At 44.3% G+C, this 21,233-nt stretch overlaps 1 protein-coding gene across 1 annotated transcript in view; it reads left to right on the top strand.

Moving 5' to 3' along the window:
- Positions 1 to 13,927: 13,927 nt before the first annotated feature.
- LOC138516434 (sialic acid-binding Ig-like lectin 9) overlaps positions 13,928 to 21,233 on the top strand; it is a 530,018-nt gene continuing 522,712 nt past the window's right edge. Inside the window, exon 1 of the mRNA XM_069631556.1 lies at positions 13,928 to 14,327. Coding sequence (XP_069487657.1) covers positions 14,285 to 14,327 — 43 coding nt within the window. The 5' untranslated portion in view covers positions 13,928 to 14,284. The remainder of the gene's footprint in view (positions 14,328 to 21,233) is intronic.

The following is a 21,233-nucleotide window of genomic DNA, read 5'->3' as shown; positions in this document are numbered from 1 at the left end:
ATTAAGCCCTCTCGGGTGCCTGCTAAAGAGGTTTTTCTGGGCTACCACCTCCTTATCATAAGTATGGATGGGTTTATGAACAGGTTGGATTCCCTTAATTTGGAGCTCTCTAAAGGCAGCCAGGACGCTATCATATTCGACTCTTTCTGAATCCTGAACTTGCCATGCTAGTAGGGAGTTGGTTAATTGAAGGACATCTTGAAGTTTGATGCGAAATCTATTTCTTCCTCCTTTCACCTCTAGTCTTTGCTTCCAGAGATCGTTGTTTCCTGTTACCATTCTGGCACATGTCAGCGTTATTGGTTCATGGTCACTGTAGGCAGTGTGGGAGACTCTCAAACTTATCACTTGAGGGAGTATATTGCCAGAGAGAAAGACATAAACCAAGATTGCACTTTGTTTTCCATTATGCCAGGTCGGGGCTCCAGGGATGTCACCCTTCGTGTTGTCATTCAGCATGTGTATGCCTCCCAGTTCCATCTCATTCAACCACTTTAGGCCTCTGCTTATCTTGGATCCAATATCTGCATATGAACTTTGGGCATTCCTTTGCCCAGATGACAGACATACTATGTCTAAATCGCTGCAAATTATCAACAGTGGATCCGATAAGGTATTATACATTCCGTTGATCAACCCTGTCACTATGTCTGTGAAGGTGGCTCCTTCTTCAGAGTCCGGGTTCCAGTATTAATTAAACAAGATCAAGCGGATCTGGCACCTCTCCTGGCTCTCCTCCAACTCTATGATCAAGATCTGGATGTAAGGATTTGGGTTGATTATTTGAATTACCTGCAGATTTAGGCCATTTCTTAAAATTGTTAGAAGCCCAATGGAGGGCCTGCCACTCCTCCCCCTTTTAGCTTGATTTAGGTACAGGGTGAAACAGTCCAGGAGGGGAGTTTCCATTACCAAAGATTCTTGAATGCATATTATGTCTAATTTGGCAACAGCTGGGTTCATACTGTGGAAAAGGTGAGCAAAGCCCTGGGTGTTCCAGCACCTGATTTCTAACCCCCTGGCTCTATTCTTAATCTCCTGGGGCCGGGGCCTTGGCTAGCCAACTCCTGGAGCCTCCTGGGCCGGTTTTTCACCCAGATCTTGATGGAACACTCTCTTTGATTTATTCTCAGTATTGGCACAATTTATGGTAATCTTTATCTGGTTTTTGCTGGCCAGGACCTCGCTCTGATTCCGTGAGGCTAGCGAGGCTGACAGAAAGGTTTGACTAGATTTCTTCAGACTACCTGGGGGGGTTCCATTCCTCAACAAAAGCAAGAGGCAGAGCCCATGTGCAGGTGGACTCGGTCATTTTCTTTCTCATGGAAGCTTCATAGCCCATTTTACCCTTTTTGTGAGGAGGGTGGAGTTATATAAAAAATATGCACATTTTTGGAGTGCAGCCATGGGAGTCTGTGCCACAGATAAGTGACCCCCGATCCCATTGTGAAAAGTTAGCTTCTGTGGGTTGATGCCACGGGTTCCCTCACATCCAGCCCTCTCCGCTGAATATCGGAGAGGTTAAGCTCTCTCTCAGGGCCACTACCAGTAACATAAGAAGCTTCCTTAAACTCAAGGAACTTTTCCCAGATCCTCTTTCATAGATTAAGCCACCTTTTCCTAAAGTCATCGCCTCTTTTTGAGTAGAAACTAGTGTACAACCTCATTAATAAAATGCTGTCCCAAATACTACTTTCCACTGCTAATAATGAACCCTAGCATTAATTCTCAAAGCCCTGCCCGCCTTACACATAGCAAGGCAATCCTGGTGCCACCTGGGGGTTGAGCAATATTTTGCACGGCTTAGCCGAACATTGCCATTAAGACCACAATGCTCATGCGCACACGGCTGCAATGGTATCCACCATTTTAAAAACCATTGCAATGAGGAGGCATGGTGGATATTAAACATATTTGCGTTTCATTAACCACTCAAAAATATTATTAATGAATGCTGTCTTGAATAAAAAACTAGACCGGAAGCTAAACAGGTTTTGTGTTACAATAAACCAAGCAGAATGTGCTGTAATTTACATACGTATTTCAATGTTTTTAAATAACTGAACGGAAAATAAAATCGGAATTTTGCCTCTGTTTGTGTGGTTTTGAAAACCTGAACGTTGAGCCCAATAGTCACAAAAGGCATTCATGGCGCTATAATTCACTCCGTTTGCAGAAGCTGAGTGAGCTGCTTGCCTTTATCATTAAGTGAGGACTTCCAAAGTGTTCCTTGCTTTTTAGCTTTTGGCTCCCAGGTGTCACTCAAAGACACCTAGTGGAGAAGGAATTACTGATAATGATAATGGTAGATGACAAATGGCTATTAAAGTTGCTCTAATTTTTAGTTTTGGCGTGTCGCCACCTAATGCTAAACCATTGGAACTGTAAAGTACTGTAAGAGAGAAAGGGTAGTTCGGGAGCAGTCTCGCATGTTTCCAGGAGGGCTGTGCTTCTGCCATTTAATACCGAAAGTAGATCCTTTGTTTTTCTTTTGTTTCGGGAACTTGAAGCTCTGAATTTATAATAGGGAAATAACAGCTACGAGTCCTAGCATGCAAAGAAAAACAATCACAACTAAACTAGCATTGTCAGACATGTTTGTTGTTAGGGAGAATTCTCTGTTTAGGCTGAATTTCCTAACCTAGTGAGTCCCCCAGCAGCTTTGCTGGATTTCTGGAGTTTGTCTTTTTTCTCCTGCCAAGAGTGAGACTCTTTTTCCTCACACTCTTGGACATGATTTGTGGTATTCCTTTGAATGTTAATGTGTTTTATGGGCTATGGGGTCTTTTTACTCCATAGGGTCTCATGTGTTTTTACTATGTGTGTTACACAGCACCCTCAGTGCAGTGACACAGGGGTGTCATAGTGACACCCCACCATAGACTCCATACCCTGGGACTGACTACTGTCTCCCAGGGCATGTAAAGTCACCATTGGCTTTACTAGTCCCAAATTACTAACAGAACCAGTACAAACCATCATATTGTGGACGTACTGGTAGGGGCAATTCGATTGCCCCTGGGTCTGTTATGCGAGGGGGCACTGTCCCGTCCCCCCTCATCGAGTTTTGGCTGGTGGCAGTGGATACTACTTTTTATATTCAATCGCGAATATATCTCTATGGGATTTTCCCATTGTTCGAGGCTAATACCTTTTTAACATAGCCTTTAACATACCGCCGGTTTATTTATTTAATATTAATTCACCGGTTGGTATTTTCTGGCAAAACTCGTTTTTAAAATGCCGTTTGTGTTCGCCTCTGTAACTCCAAACCTAAGGTCGAGCCCTTTGTTCCACTTTTGGCGGGCTTCTACACAGAAGCCCTCCAAAGTGCTGCCACTCTGTCTGGGTACCACAGGGGGTGAGGGAGGGGGTTTAGGCACCCTGGACTGAGTTACCTTGGTAACTCAGGTCACGCTCTTGTGTGATTGGCCCAAGTGGTGAGCCGCCCGGCTCACCACTTAACATGTTTGATTGACAGCTAGGCTGAGTGAATGGGGGTGTGCTGCATAAAAGCAGTGCTTTTGGAACTGGAACTTCAGAAGTTGCCACAGGACCTGAAAATCCGAAGAGGGAGAAGCTGTGCCGACCTGCTACGACGACACCACCGGTGGAGCCCTGCTGAACCGACTCACCACTTCCCAACAACAGAGGAGATCTCCCTGCTGGAGAGTCTTCTTCCCTTGACTGATGGGCACAACCAGTTTACCTTCTTTTTCTTCGCTTCCAAGACGTCCAAGTGGTCGAATTGCCCGTGCCAAGCACCCCGGCAACCGGATAGCCACTTACCCTTGCACCGCGAATAAAAGGACCGCTCCTTTTAATTGAGAACTCTGCAGCTGGTTTCTTCCCTGGCAGTGCAACGGACTCCTGCTCTCCTCCTCGATGAGATCCTCTCTTCCTCCGGATGAAGCACCGACTTGCAATCACTGCCAGGAACAACTGCCCCTGCTGGAGTGTTCTCACCATTTCAAGGTACTGTGTCCGCCAGGCCTCCCTCTCTAAAGATTGCTACAAGGTAATAATAACCCCTTAACCTTCTGGACTGGGCTGGCCGCCTTGACCATCTAACTGGTCCCTTTTGTTGATCCAACTCCTTTCTGAACTTGTTTGCGAGACTTGTGTGCGCTTTTAAACCGTGTGACCTTGGACACATTTCATCCGGAGCCTCTTAAAATGGGTCCGGCCTTGTTAACTTTGACTTTATGGTTTTAACCTGCCTTCTTCTCCTAATTTGTACTTACGAAAGTGTTGGGATCTGTTTCTATGTTTGCTCTGCCTATCTCTCTCTTGTAAGCCGATTGATTAGAGAGCCATCTTCGCTAAGCGCTCACCGCTGTCTGAAAATAAGTGTTGCTTTATTGAAGACCTGTCTAATCGTCGTTGAAGGGAGTGTATATCTTTTAGGGGCCGTGTTTTTGAACTGCTTGATCTTAGTGCCAGTGTGTTTTATTAGATGTGGTTTTTAAATAAATAATTATATCTCTTTTACACCAAGCTCTGGTCAGTGTTTGCTTGTTCTACTGTGTTCTTTTGACCTATTGTGAATACTCTGTATATTGCCTAACTCTTCTTGAGAGAGGTCTGACTGCTCAGCCAGAGCTACCAGGTAAATCTGGGTGGTACAGACTGCTACCAATTGGGTTTACTGCCAACACCTGTAGTCCTAAGCCTTTTGCAGTGGTCCCAGAGGGAACTGCACAGGTTTCTGCCTAACATTTGTATGTATGCAACTCTGACAAAAATATACTGGATTTACTCCACAATTAAATATTAGAGGTCTGTGCACTGTGTAAGCAGGCTTAGGCACAATTTAGGTTTGGAAGTATGGTGTATGAAACGGCTGCTGCCCATTTTTCTCAAGATCAGGATGTGCGTTTAATGTGCTCTTTCTTGCTGGGCTGCATTAGCTGGTGGCTAAGCTATTTCTCCTCCCACCCACGTAAATGCAATTCAGGACGTTTCAACTGCCCTGTCTTTTCTCCCCTGATACCAATATGATATGATATATGATATGCTATTTTATTTGTATCGCGTTCGTACACAAGTGTTTCACAAATAGTCCCATGAGCTCCGAGAAACTCTTTGAGTTTTGTTTGAAAATTAGACTGAATGTATATCCGCTTTAAAAATGAAGGCAGTGTCGGGTAGTAACCGCAGAGAAATTATATTTAGTATTCTGCTGAACATCCAGATATTAGAGATAAACTGCTGTAGATGAAAAGGAACCTCCCAATCTTTAGGCAGCGGTTGGTGCTGCCTATCACCAACCACAGCTCTTCCTGCATTGTCAGTACTGCCACAGGGAACCATGAATGTGCAGGTGGCTTTGCTGCTCGCCTGGGATAGCTTGCATTGTTCTCTTAAACTCCTACACATGGCAGCGGCTGGACTAGGGAGGGTGTTGGTCACTAACAGCAGGGCAACCTTTGCTGCACTACCCCACTCCAAAGGAAGGGAGATAGGCAGCACTCACGGATTTCATCAGCTCGTAGTCAGACAAATACAATAAAAAAAATGGGGAAAATGCTGATAAACAAACACCAGGAGATGCACCAGGGTAGAGACTGTGTTGGAGAGTCCAGGGAGATGTACACATGACATTTTCCAGAGTTCGTATTCTTCGCATTTTTCAAATACTCTACACGTACCCTTCCACTTCAACAAGAGCTATCATTTTAACAAACAGAATGAGCACAGTTCTATGCGGTCACCTTCACCTTCCACTATCACAAACATTCAGAATAATTTCAAGTTACTTCTTCTAGATGGATCAACACTAGCAACTGTCACATGATTAGATCCACAGTAGATTAGGAACTAGTAAAACATGTAAGGGATCTGTTTTCTTAATTCTTGAGACAAGGGACGAAGAAGGTTAAGTGAACTACATATGAGACCTGAAGTTGTCTAACCGACCAGGAGACTAGGCAATGTAGTTGGTGCAAGATTTATACCAATGGAGTCATCATGGTTTATCAGTACCAAAAGGCTGAATTTACACTGGGGCCGTCTTATTGAACTGCGGTTTTGATAAGATTTAATTGTCATCCCTGAATATGTAAAGCAGGCTAAATGGGACTACCCGAATTCGCATCAAAGTAAGAATTTTCATATTAAAAGTTTGCCATACACAGATTACAAGACATGATCACACTTCAGTTTATGATACAAGATAGGAACTAGTACTGAAGGGGCAGTATTATGCACAGGAATATCTCTAATATAGCATAACTATGGTAGCCTACGTCACGAGAGCATGCCCGTGGGTTTGCTTACATTTTTTTAAAATCAGGATGTGACTTCACATGCACCGAACACGTGACGTCACCAGCCCGTATAAATATGGGCAAAAATAAATGGCGCCCGCAATTCAATATACGCGGAACGCCCGACCTTTGGATCTATCCAGATAATTATATTTGCAAAGAGAGTTAAGTGCAAGCAATGCAATTCAGGGCATAATGTAATATGTGCAATCTCTAATAATGTATCCTTCATAAGGGGACCAATAATACATATTATAACAAATAGGAGGTACAGACGTTAGAATGTTTAATATGTAATCATGATATCTTAGTAATGCAAGATTGAGCAAGTACTGGCTAATGAATAATTGGTACAGTTTGGAGATATTAGTAACACAAGTAGTTACCACTATATCAAGCATCAGCTGCCTTCCACAAGAAATAGTCAACACTTGGAGTAAATACCATATGTAGTTTAAAGGCAATATTACAATTAGAACCTGTTAGTCTCACAAAACATCATTTGCTTTTCAGCAACAGTACCAAGACTGTATGAAAAAGAAATTTGACACATACACAATGAAGGCACACACGTAATTACTTTATAGGGTAAGTGCATCGCTAGTAAACTGCTATGTATTAAGAGATAGAGTCCTTTGTGAATGTTCACTATGGACCAATCCAATACGCTTCTATGTTCATTCATCCCCAGTTTTCGTTCGCAGCTTTTTTTGCTGAAAATGTTTTGCCGGTTTGCCTTGAAATAATATATGCATGCATTATAGGCCAAATTAAGAACTACGGTGGTCTCACAAAGTTTGCTAGCAGGATTGATACTTAAGGAAGATGTTCACAATATGGTGCAAGATACCATGTGATTGGATAACTGGTTTTCATAAAACAGCCAATGGTCATGTATATATAAAGAGTGAAGCGCTGTAGGACGAAAGTGTTGTAATGAGCTTGATGTGAAGTGTGGTGATGTCACAGCTCGTGTGGAATGTGGTGGCTCTGGGGTTCTGTGAGTGACCTTTGGGGTTAGCAGTGAGAGTGCCAGGTTGATGGGTGTGGGGAAGCCCAGTGTCCCTCACTCAGTGTTGTGTCTATGTTTCCCCTACCATCCCGTTGTGTTATGTGCCTGGAAGGCGTCTCAGACCATGGACATTAAAGGTACATTAAAACATACCTTGGAGGAAATGTTCTTTCGTACGCTGGCAACCAGGATGGCATGGTAGGTGGATTCCAGCATTTTTCATCCTGCGCTGCTGGGGGGAGAGGGGGGGTACAGCAAGTTGAGGACACTGCCCTGGTCAACTCTCCCCACACCCAGGTGGGCACCACAGCATGGTCCCGGCCATGGGTGTCTCTGTGGCCAGTGTCTGGTGTGCGGTTGTGCATGGTGAGCACAGCGCACCAAGAAGGAGTGGTGGGTCCCGCCACAATCAGATCTCCAACTCCCCCGTTGCATTCCGGGATTACAGAGAAGTTTGCAGCCTGTCAGTGAAGGGTGTCTTGGTGAGCGGACATGGAGGAGTCCAGCGTTTCCCACTGGGGCAGGTCAGAGGGGGGGCATCCCTCTCTCCTATCAGCAGAGTCTCTGAACGAAGTGGAGTAAGGCGTGCGAGTCTCCGCTTATGGGTGTCTCGTTCTTCCCCTGGGGTCTGGGCCTGTGTTATTTATGTTCAGGGGTGTAGGTTGCCTTTCCTGGGTTGGTGTAGAGGCCAAGGCCGTTTTCCTGTGGTGTGTTTTGTTGTGGCCTCCGTTCCCCTTTTAGGTTTCCTAGGGTAGTATAATATGGGTGCATGTACTTTGGGAATGTAATGTTTATAGACATTGGCAGGAGCGTTAGTTTCCCTGCAAGGGGTTGGTTTGCTTAAGGGAAATGCTGTTTCCGTTTCCCATTCCATTTCAGACATCTGGGTGAAGGTTTGCACAGGCTATCAAAGAGAGACGTTGCTTGTACCTAGAGTGATATTGATTGTTCTTCTACTCTGTGGACATGAGGGTAGAAGGGCCCCTACTGGGACCAAACTACAGGGGTTCATCGGGTTTCAGAAATGTGGGTGGAGGGCCTGTGGGCCGGTACTGGGACCGGAACAACATGAGTTCATCGGGTTTCGGTCATGTGGGTGGAGGTCCGATGCATTGGTACCGTGTTTATATGTGGAGTTCCTGGGCATGTGGGTTCGGATTGGGAGTTAAGTGTTTGTGGATTACAATGTACGTAGCGCGTCCGGTTTTGGACATGTAGGCGCACGTTTTCCACCTTCTAATAAGTGGTGGTGGTGGTACAAAGTAAAGAGAAATGCTTTGGTGTGGAGTTGGTGTGTGTTGTGAGCGTTTTGCGAATGCAGGGTGCGTGTTGTTGGGTTCATTTTTTGCATAACGTGGAGCATGTTAGGGATGGTGAGTGATACCCCGTGTGTGGAGGGGTAGGCGTTGTGGTGTGTGCAGCAAGGTATCGTTGTCACTTTGTTCTGTGTTGTGTGAGCAAGGCATTGTGTTCACCTTTTTTCTAGTGTTAGAGGAATGTTACCCCTGTGGTTGTAGGGGTAGGTGTAAGAGTGCTGAGTAGGATATTGTGTCAGTTTGTGCTTAGATGTGTGAGTAAGGTATAGTGTGTCACTTTGTTCAACTGTTAGGAGAATTTTACCCCCGTGGTTGCATGGGTAGGTGTTGAGATGTTGAGTAGAGTTTTCGTTATGAGTCGAGGTGCCCCAGCGTCCTGGTGGCATGCGTTTTAAGATGTTGTCTTTGGGAGTGGGTGCCTGATTGTGTTAAGACAATCATCATTGTGGTGCCCTGTCAAGGAGTTGTCCTCAAGTTTTTCAGGGTTTTCTGCCCCAGTGGTTGTTTTCTCAGTTGCCTACTTTCAAAGGAGCGTAAGGTGGGTGATGTGGTTGGGAATATTGTTTTGATCATATTGTTTTGATGTGTGGGTGCAATATGCCAGTGATCGTAGGGGTGTGATGGTTTATGATGTTGTGATGTTAGGATGCTGTTTATTGATCCTTCGACAGAGCGGTTGTGCAGTGTGGATTGCTTGCAGTTGAGCTGTTTGTGCTCGGATATGGCAGGTCTGAGGCTTTGGGGGGCAGCCCAGGTTGGAAGGTGTAGGTGCAGTGTTGGTTTGGCCGGTTAGATTAGTGGCTATTCTCTGAACACTGGTACCCTTGGGTGTGGCAGGCCTGAGGTCCTGAGCGGCAGCTCTGGACTGGTGGTAGTGCAGCTTTTTTGTTTTTAGTTCTCAGTGGTTGTCTGTCGAAGGGTGGGTTTGCGAGAGGTACTGTTCTTTTTCCACGTCGGTAGGCATTGCCTCTGTTGGTGTGTGTGAGGAGTGGGTGAGTAGCGTGGAGTGTAGTGTGGAGAATTCCGAGGGCTCCGGGCATTTTGTTGGTCCAGTTGGCCCGGTGGAGGTTTTTCATTTTTGTTCTTCCTTTGCCGGGATTTCTTGTACATTATTGGCCGCCTTGGTGTATGTCTGTGTGCGTGACAGAGTGTTAATTGTGCTGGTCACTGTTCCCACTACGTCCTTGCTGTTGTGTCATTTCAAGGGAGGGAGAAGTATTGTAATGAGCTTGGTGTGGAGTGTGGTGATGTCATAGCTCGTGTGGATTGTGGTGGCTGTGGGGTTCTGCGAGTGACTGTTGGCGCTAGCAGTGAGAGTGCCAGGTTGATGGGTGTGCGGAAGCCCAGTGTCCCTCACTCGTTGTGTCTTCCTTTCCCCTACCATCATGTTGTGTTATGTGCCCTGAGGGCGTGGCAGACCATGGACATTAAATGTACATTGAAAGATAACTTGGAGGAGACGTTCCTTCCTACAGAATGCCTCCCCACGAGCTAAAACTGAAGGTAGGTGCTGAAATTATGATATTATGCACTCTTACGCCATCACAGGGCGTCTGCATAGGAAGAAGGTTGACAATTACGTGTCTACAAAGACAGGTCATAGAGGCCCGTGTAATCGATGGATTTAACTTAGATACTGTTCTTATACCGCGTATACCTCTCATTCCATCTGACACAAATATGTCTTACAAATTCATAAGAAGACAGTTTCCTATACATTTAACCTTTTCAATGAGCATTAATAAGTCATAGGGACCTACGCCCCCTTCCTGGAAGCGATCAGTGGTAATTCCGATATTTAAGAAGGGGGACAGAAGTGACATTATGAATTAGCAACCGATATTATTTATTCATTTATTTATTTATTTGTATTTGTAAAGCGCACCTACAGCCCACAGGCATGGAGGGGCTGTTGCAGAAGTTGTCTTATTTGCACATATTTGTCTTAGTTACGTGAGTATGCTTGGCTCATGGTTACAGCGAGCAAGAAACATGCGAAAGCATTATTGCGAATGGAGATCTTCATACAATAGACATGATTTAGCTCTTGGTTACAGTGAGCGTGATACATTTCTAGTGTACAGAACAGCAGTAGGCTGATATGACAAAACAGCCACATTGATGGGGTGAGGTCCTTAGGTGAACAGCAATGTTTTGATTACTTTCCTAAAGCAAGGTGCGATTCAAGAGTTCTGGCTTGGGGATGGAGGGCATTCCAGTGTGTAGCTGCCAGTACTGGAAAGCTGGAGCCTCCTGCTCGCATTCTCTTAGTTTTAGGAACAGAGATCATGTTCGTATAGGCCATTCTGGTAGGTCTGGTGGGTATCTGTTTGACAACTCTTTGGGCTAGGTATAGGGGTGCACAGTTGTTAACACACTTTTGTGTTAGAGCAAGGGCTTTAACGACTATCCTCTCTTTAATGGGGAGCCAGTGAGATTGCTTTCTGGTCTCAGAAATGTGTTCCCTTTTAGAGATGCCAGTAGCTGCCCTAAGGACGTTATTCTGGACTATCTGCAGTTTGGAGAGGTTTTTGTTGGAAGTCCCTAGGAAGAGGGCATTACAGTAGTCTAATCTGGATCCGATTATGGCTCTTGCAATGGTGAGGCAGTTGGTCTTTGAGAGATAAGGTCTGGCAGCGTTGATTAGTCTGGAGTGATAGGCGGAGGTCGAGGCAATGGCATTGACCTGCCTATTCGTCGAGAGGTCTGAGTACAAGTAGACACCCAATGTCTTTACAGTTTCTGATACTGGGATTAACGAGTGGTCAATGGTAAAGGAGCTGTATTGTTTGTCCATTTTCTTGGGTGTGGCCGGTGATCCTATTATCAGGAGCTCGGTTTTCTCCCCATTGAGGCATAACCAGTTCTCGGCCATCCAAGTTTGGATAGTGGAATAGATGGACTCGAGGGTGGCCGAATCGGCTTCATAGTCACCTGTGAGTGGGATGAGGACCTGTGTGTCATCAGCATAGTTGGTATATGTGATGCCCAGGGCGTCCAAGATTTGGAACAGAGGCCTTGCAAACAGGTTATAGAGGGTGGGAGAAATGCAGGATCCCTGCGCGACTCCACATTTGATGAAGCTTGGGTGGGCACAGGCTGAGTCAGAGAAGACTTTCATAACCCTTTCCTGAAGGAACAAGGTGATCCAAGCAATGGCTGTAGTGGAGAAGTTGGCACCAGTGGACAGGTGGTGACAGAGGGTGTTGTGATCCACTAGGTCAAATGCCGCTGATAAATCAAGGAGCAGGAGGAGAGCGGGTTTGCCCGCGTCTCTCAGGTCATCCATTTGGTTCTTTAGGTCTAGGAGGGCAGTTTCGGTGCCGTGTCCTGGACAGAATCCTGACTGCCTAAGGCCAAGCACATTATTTGCCTCCAAGAACTTTTGGATTTGCAGATAGGCTGCTTTGTCCAGAATTTTTAGATGGAAGGGGACTGTCGTGTTGGGTCTATAGTTTCCTGGGATAGTCGGGTCAAGGGTCAGCGTTTTAAGGAGAGGGCGAACCCATGCTTTCTTAAGACTAGTGGGGACATGGCCAGATTGGAAGGAAGCGTTAATGAACGCTGTGACGAAGGGGGAAAGAGGGAGGGTGCATTCTTTGATAAGTTGAGCTGGGCAGGCATCCCCCTTGCAGGCTGATGGTTTAATTGAGTTGAGGAGAGTGATAACCTCTTGTTCGCTCATGTCCTTGAACTCAAATAAGGGGGAGACATCGCTAGCACTGGTCTGAGAATGAGAAATCTGGTGACTGAGGGCTTGTTGATGGACTAGGATTTTGTTCTGGAGCATGTTAAGCTTGTCCAACATAGTCGTTTGGATTTTGTTACACCAATCTTCATCCTATTGGAGTGTTTGTGGGGGGGGGTATTGGGTGTTTCCAGCTCCCTGAAAATGGCAAAAATGTCCTTCGTGTCAGATTTAGCATTAGCTATCCTAGAGTTGGACGACCTTTAACATATGCTAGAACAGCGTATGTTATGCTGGGATCAGCTAGTGTTTGTTTACTTTTTCTATGTGGTTCACTCTCATTCCTAGACTTTGTGTGCTCTCCCACACATGTTCTAATAATGTCTCTCTCTCGCTCTTTGGCACACATTATTTTACAAACTCTGCCACCCACTGTGTTGTCTCACTCTTAATCCCTCTGTCCTTCTCCCTTACTTTTTGCTACTCTCTCTCTGTTTCCCTCACTGCATACTACCTTTCCCTTTTTATCCTATTGTCCTATGTAATGCTCAGATCCTAGGGTTTTTGTATCTGCCTTGCGTTTTCATTGTTTGAGAAACGTCTCTGCTCTGAGTGTGTTGTGTACGTGTTCAAGCATTTCTATCTCTGTTGCAGGGATAGAAATTAAAAATAGCATTACCGGGTCATGAATGAACTGTGTATGCATTGTGTATTCCCTGCTCTCGATCGAAGCATGATTTATGCGCATTTGAAAGGATGTTCCGTTTCTGAATTTGGGATGCATTTTATGAAAGGGTTACGTGTCAATTTCAAAGCTGAGGCTACATTTCACCTATTTTTCTAGACCCCGTTTGGACACAGATAGGTTATCCTTCTGTTACAATGCAATAATTATTTTTTGGAGTGGTGCAGTACCACTGACAACATACCGAGATCCTCATAAGAAATCTGAGAGGACCTCTGAATCAATGGTACTACACCTCTCCAAGAAATGCCATACAGAGGTCCTCATAAGATATGTGAGTATTATTATGAGGACCTTTGTATGTTAGTGGTACTGCAGATGTCCAAAAAGTAATGCTTGTGAGGCAATGTAATGTTCAGATCCCAGGGTTTTCATATGTGCCTTACGTTTAAATTGTTGGAAAAAATGTTGTGCTCCGAGTGTGTTACACTGTCCTTCATTCCCCCATTGCACTGTTGCACCTTCCTCCCCCTTGCTTTCGCACCTTCTCCCCTTGCTGTCGCTCCCCCCAACGTGCTCTGTCACTCCTCCTCCTTTGCTCTGTCGCTCTTTCCCCCTTGCTTTGTGGCTCCTTCCCCCTTGCACTGTCGCTCCTCCTCCCCGTACGCTGGCGCTCCTTCCCCCTTTCTGCTGGTACTCCTTCCCACATTGCGCTGTCGCTCCTTCCCCCATATTTGCCGACCACTCTTTCCCCCCATTTGCACTGTCACTCCTTCCTTCAAATCTTGTACGATGCTCCCGTCTACTGTTGCTGGCCAAGCTTTCATCAATTGGATTTTTTTATTCTCCCTCGTGTTGCCATTTTTTTATTGCTTTGTGTAACGTAATTGCCTCATTGTTGTCCCTTATACTCTTGGAAAGTTTATTGCTGTGCTTAAGGCATTGCATGACGTTTACTGGGGAATTTGGAGCTGCCATTGACAAATGACAAACCAAACCCATCTGTTTGTTTTTTCAAAACGAGATGTGCAGAGATGATGCCTTATATTTGGTGAGGAGGCGAGATGCGTTTGCAAAATCCCCTTCCTTTCTGGTCAACTGACAGAAAATATAAAGGGCATTAATAGAGGAAGTACATTTTGTCATGACGTAGTATGTGCTGTAAGCCTCGCTCAGAAGAAAATGATGATGGCAAAGGGGAAGGGCAGAGCCACAATCAGTGCCCATATCAGCATGACTTCCTCTCAGAGTCCAATCTTCTGAAGCTGTTTGTGCTTTTGAAGCACTTCGTATTTCTTTCCCTGAAGAGGCACCATGGTGGCCGCTATTGCTCTTCTGTTACTGGCAGCACTTTGGGGTGAGTAAAGCCAAATGTTAACTACTAGCAGTGCATTTACTCCTGCCGGCCTGGAAATTAACCCGTGGAGGGCATGTGTCTGTGTCCTCGTGCCAGCTGGCGTCTTGCTTATTTGAGATGCCAGACAGTTTCAAAGTTTTTGTACTTGAGGTAAAGATATTTAAAAAAAGTGTGCATTAGACGGGCTATCTGAAAACTGCGATGTGTGCTAACTGTTATTTGGCTCCCCCCTGGTCTGTGGTGTTTTGTGTTGGGGACGCTAGCAGAGATTCAGCGTGTACGTGAGTATAGTGTCTATTGGGGTCTTGACGGTGGTGGCGCGTTAACATTTAAAAAGACATAACTGAGGATTCTGGCAGTATGATGTTGTGTACGTTGTTGGGGTTGGTACAGTGAACCGTTTGCATGCTGTGGTACTGACAGCGAACTGGGTACGTTCGGCCCCACAGAACTGCGGCGTAACAGCCCCCTTTGCTCCCTAAAAACAGGAAAACACTACTTACAAAATAGGCAGGAAAATGCTAGCAACTAAAGTTAGGAAGCAATGGACAGCTGTGCATGCCCCCTTTTTCCACGGCTATGTTCTTATCAGGGGTACTCACTTTGTAGGTCCACAGTAAGGGGCTCTAATATGAAAACTGTCTAAATCTGAGATTAACTTTACTGTAAAAGTGAGCTTTTAGTGGGTATGAATTACTAAGATCAAAGCAGTTGGTTTGCAAAAAGATGCCTGATTTGGAGTTGAAATATATTTTTACAAACGTAAAAAATGCTCCTATGGGGAATGGGAATTAACTTTTACTCCCTAAAAATAATGTTATAGCCAACTTAAAAAATTAGGCAGTGAAATATGTATACTTAACATGCCCTCCGAGAAGCACTCAATATTCCCAAACTTGCGATTCCAGAACGGATAATGTTCAAAACCCTGTCCCACCCCCCCACACACACACACACTGCTCCCCCCCTCCCACCTTTCACAGGAAACGATTCACAGGCCCACCAGATAGGCCTATGCACACCGCCTCATCCAGCCGAAATTCAAATTCAAACGGATGAAAAGCTGGAGGCTCAGCTTCCCTACCATCGCAGCAAACCAATGGAGCTCACTTCCAACCACTTTGAGAGACGAACAATCTTACTGGGCCTTCAGGTGAGCCTTGAAAACGTGGCTGTTTGAATAACTTGGCTTGGGTCTACCAAGTTTACTGTCTCTTTTTGCTTGACATTTCGTGTCAGCAACTTGTATTGGAACAGCGCCTCGATGCCCTCGGGTTTAGTGTGCTTTATTAATGAAATAAATAAATAAATAAACCCTGGATAGGTTAGTAATGCTTTGGGTACAACGTTGGAGAGCTGCTGTGTCTCTTCTTTGTGGTGTATGATCATGCGGATTATGTATTTTGGTGTATTTAGATTTTTGGTGTCAGCTCATTGTTATGAATATGCTCATTTGGAGATGTGGGGTAGGGAAATTGGTACATGTAGTCAGATATAGTGACGTTTGTACTTCCTTTTTTAATTTTTAGAGCCCCTTTACTAGTTTTGATGAGCAATTCAATATTAAAATATGCTGAAATAAAAAATCAAATAAGCACACGTGAAAGAGGACCGAGGGTATATAGTACAATCATACTGAATACTGAGCAGTAGACATTACATTTTCTATTTCTAATTCCATTTCACGTTTTTTAAAGCTCACAATAACACAGGGGCATCACTGCGCTGATTTATAATTTGAGAATCTGACAGGAGGCGATTGTAAGCAAGTAGGCTTTTTTGTATGATTACGAAATACAGAATTCGCCGAGAGGAGCAAGCAGGCAGGGGAGAAATGAACATTCCAGAATGCGAGTCATTAACAATAAAATAACACAGTTGTGTAGAATGGATGGGTGGGATATGGCACAACTAGCACCATAGAGAGGATCACGAGGAGCAGCTCCATTCATATGTTTGAAATCAATAGAAAGAAAACAGCATACACGCTAAAAATGGAAGGGGAGTAAACAGAATGTGCATTGAGAATGGAATTTAACAATATAGACCATGGAGGGAGAAGCAGAAAGGGACTTGATTACTCTCCCGTGTTTGACATTGACCTTCTCTTTTCTCTGCTCTAAACTCCCGATGGTGGCACTCTCAGTTTAAAGTTGTACCCATGCTTGTCCCCATTTTGATAAAACACCCCCTTCCCTTGTTTTCAACATTCATTTGAAACCCCCTTTAGGTCAAAATCAAGCAGTTTGTAAACCATTACTTCACCCTGATGCAAGAACATGTCTGACTTGCACAAGACAACCAGACATCTCTGTGTATTGCCTTACTTGTTTTCGCATCACTGCATCGTTTCAATCAATAACATGTGCAAGTGTGCATGTATTGCACTATTTCAGCTTTATGTGATGCAGACATTTACTGTGGAGAATACACAGAATGAGGGGCTTTGGGATGCTAATGGCACTTTTTCAGTGAGCTGTGACGTCATGGAAAGGGGCCATTAGCACTCTCTTGGGGAATTGCCTGGGGCCTGTGAAGCCCAGCTATGGCTTTTACCATTAGGGTACGTCAAAGCCCTGGGTAGTGCCAACCTGCAGAATGCAACACAAAAAAAAACCTTTTGTTAGATTTTAAAGAAGGCAGACCTCTGTGTTCACACTTCAAAACAGCAGCGCTTTCCACGTTTTTGGGGACGATGATGCGTACCACAGAGCAATTTGTGTGCCCCCACTGGATCTAAAATCTTTCCCCCCTAGGCTTTAAGAACGCAGATGTGGACAGAGTAGCGCCCTATCTTTCTGACTACTCCTTCTACATCTCATAGAACTCTCACCTCCTCTCTCGCAAACTTTACAGTGAGTCCCACAATGACCAATCCTGGGCCTGCTCTGCTTTACCTTACACACCTCCTTTCGAAGTAAACTTGTTTCATCCTTTACTTCTGTTACCACCCGTTTGCTGATGATACCCTGTGACACTGTCTATTTATGTCTCTGGGCTTTCCCAGGTTTTAGTTTTGGCTATTAGGTGGCGCTAAAGCACCACCAATAAGCTGAAGCTAAGCATTAGAGTTCAGCTAGGGAGAAATGGTATATGACGAGGGACACAAAGTTTGTAGGTATTGATTGGTTATTTACCCACCTGTTGACTGCCCATGGCCACGCTAATCCCGATGGCCATTCCAACTCACTTCCTGTACCTCCCTGCCCAAAACACATCCTCCTGGGATTTCTCTGATCTAAGTTTGTCAAATCTTAGCATCAAAGATTGTGCTCGAAGTGCTTGCCAGTGTATTTTCAAAGTAGTCTTCTGAGAGTTAATGACTTCATTGGAGCTGTAAACTCACTACTGGCATAACAAACATGTCTTAACCAGGTCTGCCTTCAGCCTTATGCGTGCCCTTCATTGAGGTCCTGTTAAAAACAATCATTGGCAAAGCCAACCATTTTTTGCTTGTGTATAAGTATTAGGCATTTGCCAGGCACTGCTATTTTATGCTAAGGTACTCACACCTTTCTGCAGCGCCTACGTCGATGGCCAGTTAATACCACTATGGCAGTGCCTGAAAAATACCTTTCCAATACCTGCACAAAAGCCAAAACTGTTGTCATTGTCAATGCTTGTTTCACTTTAGGAACAGACTCTGCCCCCGTTTTGGACCACCAATGGAAGCAAGGTTTAAAACATGTTATTCCACAGACACAAGTATTCTGTACTTGTACAAATCTCGACTTGAGGGTCACCTTACCTCATTAATGAGGTGGGCTCCAGTTCCAGAAAGGCCTAAGTACTGTTCCTTAAAGTACCCTCTTGAGTAGCCCCCTACATTGGGGGGCCTGATAGCTGAAGGAAAGTTGCGAGGCAGGTGAAAAAGGGACATCATGGAAGGGGTGAAAGAAGGGGCTAAGGCGGCAGAGGGGCTTTTCCCACAGGAAATGTTGGAATAAAGTGTTTAAAGTAGTGCGTTTTAAAGTCAAGAAGCCTCATTATAAGTTTGCCGGTCCGGGAACTACGGTACCGGAAAGCATGCCGGTACCGTAGTTCCCGGACCGGCAAACTACGAGTTCTGCCGTACCGGCACCCGCGAGCAGAGCATGTCGGATGCACCGGCACCGTTGATAATGTGCCTGTGCATCCGGCTTCCCCATTCCCATTGAGCCCTAGTGGGCTCAATGGGAATGGGGAAGAATTATTTTTCCCGCGCCCGTGAATGGACAAATACCGGGTCCGGCAAGGCCTTAATGACCCAGTAATTGCCCATTTCTTGGCGCCGGAAAAAAATGAATACTGGCTGCAGCAGTGCCTGTATTACAGGCACGGCTACCGCTAGCCTCGTAATGAGGCCCAAGGTCTCTCTGAAGCCATGGTTGTATTAGACCACCAACAATCATTGGCATAAGGTAGCTCAGTGGATTGGGCACTTTTGATTACCATGCAGGTACAGTAATGGGTTTCAGCCCCAGACAGTGTGAGGATCTGCCACGGGTGGACATTGGGAGGAGCTGCCACTGGTACACTGATGAATGGTGTAAGGGGCTGTCAGTGTTGGATTGTATGTGGTGCACTGGTGGGCACTGTGAGTATATATATATATACATCTTCATTGTTTTGGTTTATACAAACCTTTACAAAACTAAACTTGAAAATTTCATAACAATTAAAAGTTTTGAAACACAATTTCAGTTATAATTTGCTAAAACAACTTCGCAACTACTTAAATTCGACAATTCATCATAAAAACATAAAATGTAATAATTCATCATCGTAATACACGTTTAATATAAATCATTCAGCAAGTACTTTATTTATTTTCCGAAAAACATCATTCACTTGTATTGGAACCCACCGATGAACCTTTAGCACCCTACTATTCTTTGTACTCGGACCAGTATTACTGTATTCTAGATATTACTTTTACTTGCACAAATTTAATCATGCTACCAAACAAATATTTTGTAAAACTGCGTTGACCCTTAATTTTAGGGCTACAGAAGATCCGTGCATCATTTCATACCATAACTTCTCTCTGTCAACATTTGAGGTATTGCTTACAAATTTTGAAAACAATTCTATTCTGTGTTGTAATAGATTCGGACAACAAGTGCATCAGGGATTCTGTCATACCAGCTTGCCTACAGAATCTACAGTATGTATGCCCCACATCGCTCGTACCCCGAATGGACTGAATCTCATTTGTGCTTAGTACATTAAATCTGAAACGCATGGTCATGTTCCTAAAGTACCACGAGGGATATTTGACTAAGTACTCCTCTGGCCTAGGGGCCCATTTCCAAAACGAAATTGCTTGACAATAAAGATTTGAATTCAACACAATTGCATTATTTTCAAGCCAGTCAAAAGCTTTTAGAATGTCCTTGACCTTCCCTGGATTTCTTATCAAAGTCGTCAGAGAGAGACCCAAGTTCGACAATATTTTCTCACTAGTCGTTTTCAAAGAATGCATGAAACTTCCCTTCGGCTCTTCTTTTATAAAGTAATACAATGAGTCCTTCTCTGCAACCATACATTTTCTTAACAAAGCAAGTTTTTTAGCATGCATGATACTCGTGATTGATTGGAGACCTAATTCATACCGAATCAGTTCTAACGAAATACATTTTGGAATGAAGAATAAGGTTTTGCGCCATATCGGTGCTTCCAATTGCCTCAAAAAAGGGGACAGGTCTTCTGGGAAGGACTCCAGACCATATGTTATTCTTGGGATGACTTTTAACCGGTAAAATTGAATACATGGGGCCAGAGTAAACTTCCCATATTGCCTTTCTATGGCCTTGATTTGGTTCGCAGACTCTTTGGCTTTCATTAGGAGATTATTTTCCACCGGCACATGGGAGCGTGTGCTAGTGAATACATAGCCTAAGAATCTTAAAACAGCTTGACTCTCTATTTTGACACCACTACAACCCCACGATGGCGAGGATGAGATCGCACTTTTTTTTTTGGGTAAGTTTGAGGAACTGCAGTGAAGCGTTAGGAGGCTGACACCGGAATTAGCAATTCCTCATCGAGCACATAGAAACAATCAGCGTTTCCATTACAAACAGTTGAAATGTTCAAACACAAAAAAATGAATGCCGTTTTGTCACACTCTTAAGTTGTAAAAATACTAAAATTATACAGATCATATAATATAATATATATATATTTATTTGTTTGTTCTTTATTTAAGTGCATGTGGATGAATAACAACATTTTACACTAACAGACCAACATAATACAGTACCAAAACGTCACATAATTCATGCAGTGAATTTAAAAACCAATGAAAAGATAAAATAGCCATACAAGTATACATACATTTCAAATTTTTGGGCAAATAACCTAATTTAATTTAGAACATCATGACTAAAATATTGATGTCATAAATAATTGAAAAAAACCTCACGCTAAAATCATCTAGTACAAAAGCTCAATTTACGACGTAATTCATAGGGATTTTTTTTTGTGTGGAATCAAGTCTTGTGTAGCAACCAATTTCATAAAGAGGGGAACACTAGGGGAAACGTGAAGAGTGAATCAACGGCCTTTGCAATCCAATAATATAGTGGCCCTAAGCCAAACATGATACGCAGCAGAGGCCACCACGTATGATTCAGCTGCAAAACGCATGCTCCAAAATTGATTGGTTTCACTGTGGCAAAGTTTGCATAGCCTTTAGCATAGCACTCTCCTAGGGTGGAACAATGCATCAGAATATGTCGTGCGGTTTCAATTTGTTGCGCTCCCCCAGTAGAATACCCTGCCAAGCTCCCCTGGTGGCATGCACAGGTAAGATGTCAAAGCATAGGTACTTGAATAGGTATTGCCGTGGGCTCTGGCTAAAGCCCTCCTTGGTGGGAATACTGGATGTATTTGCGCCTTTCCACCAGGGAGGTCAATGTGAGT

The sequence above is a fragment of the Ambystoma mexicanum genome, chromosome 6q (genome assembly GCF_040938575.1).
Source record: "Ambystoma mexicanum isolate Mex_15411 chromosome 6q, UKY_AmexF1_1, whole genome shotgun sequence".
Lineage (NCBI taxonomy): Eukaryota > Metazoa > Chordata > Amphibia > Caudata > Ambystomatidae > Ambystoma > Ambystoma mexicanum.
The sequence above is the reverse complement of the archived record's forward strand: the minus strand, read 5'-3'. Positions and strand labels throughout refer to the sequence as shown.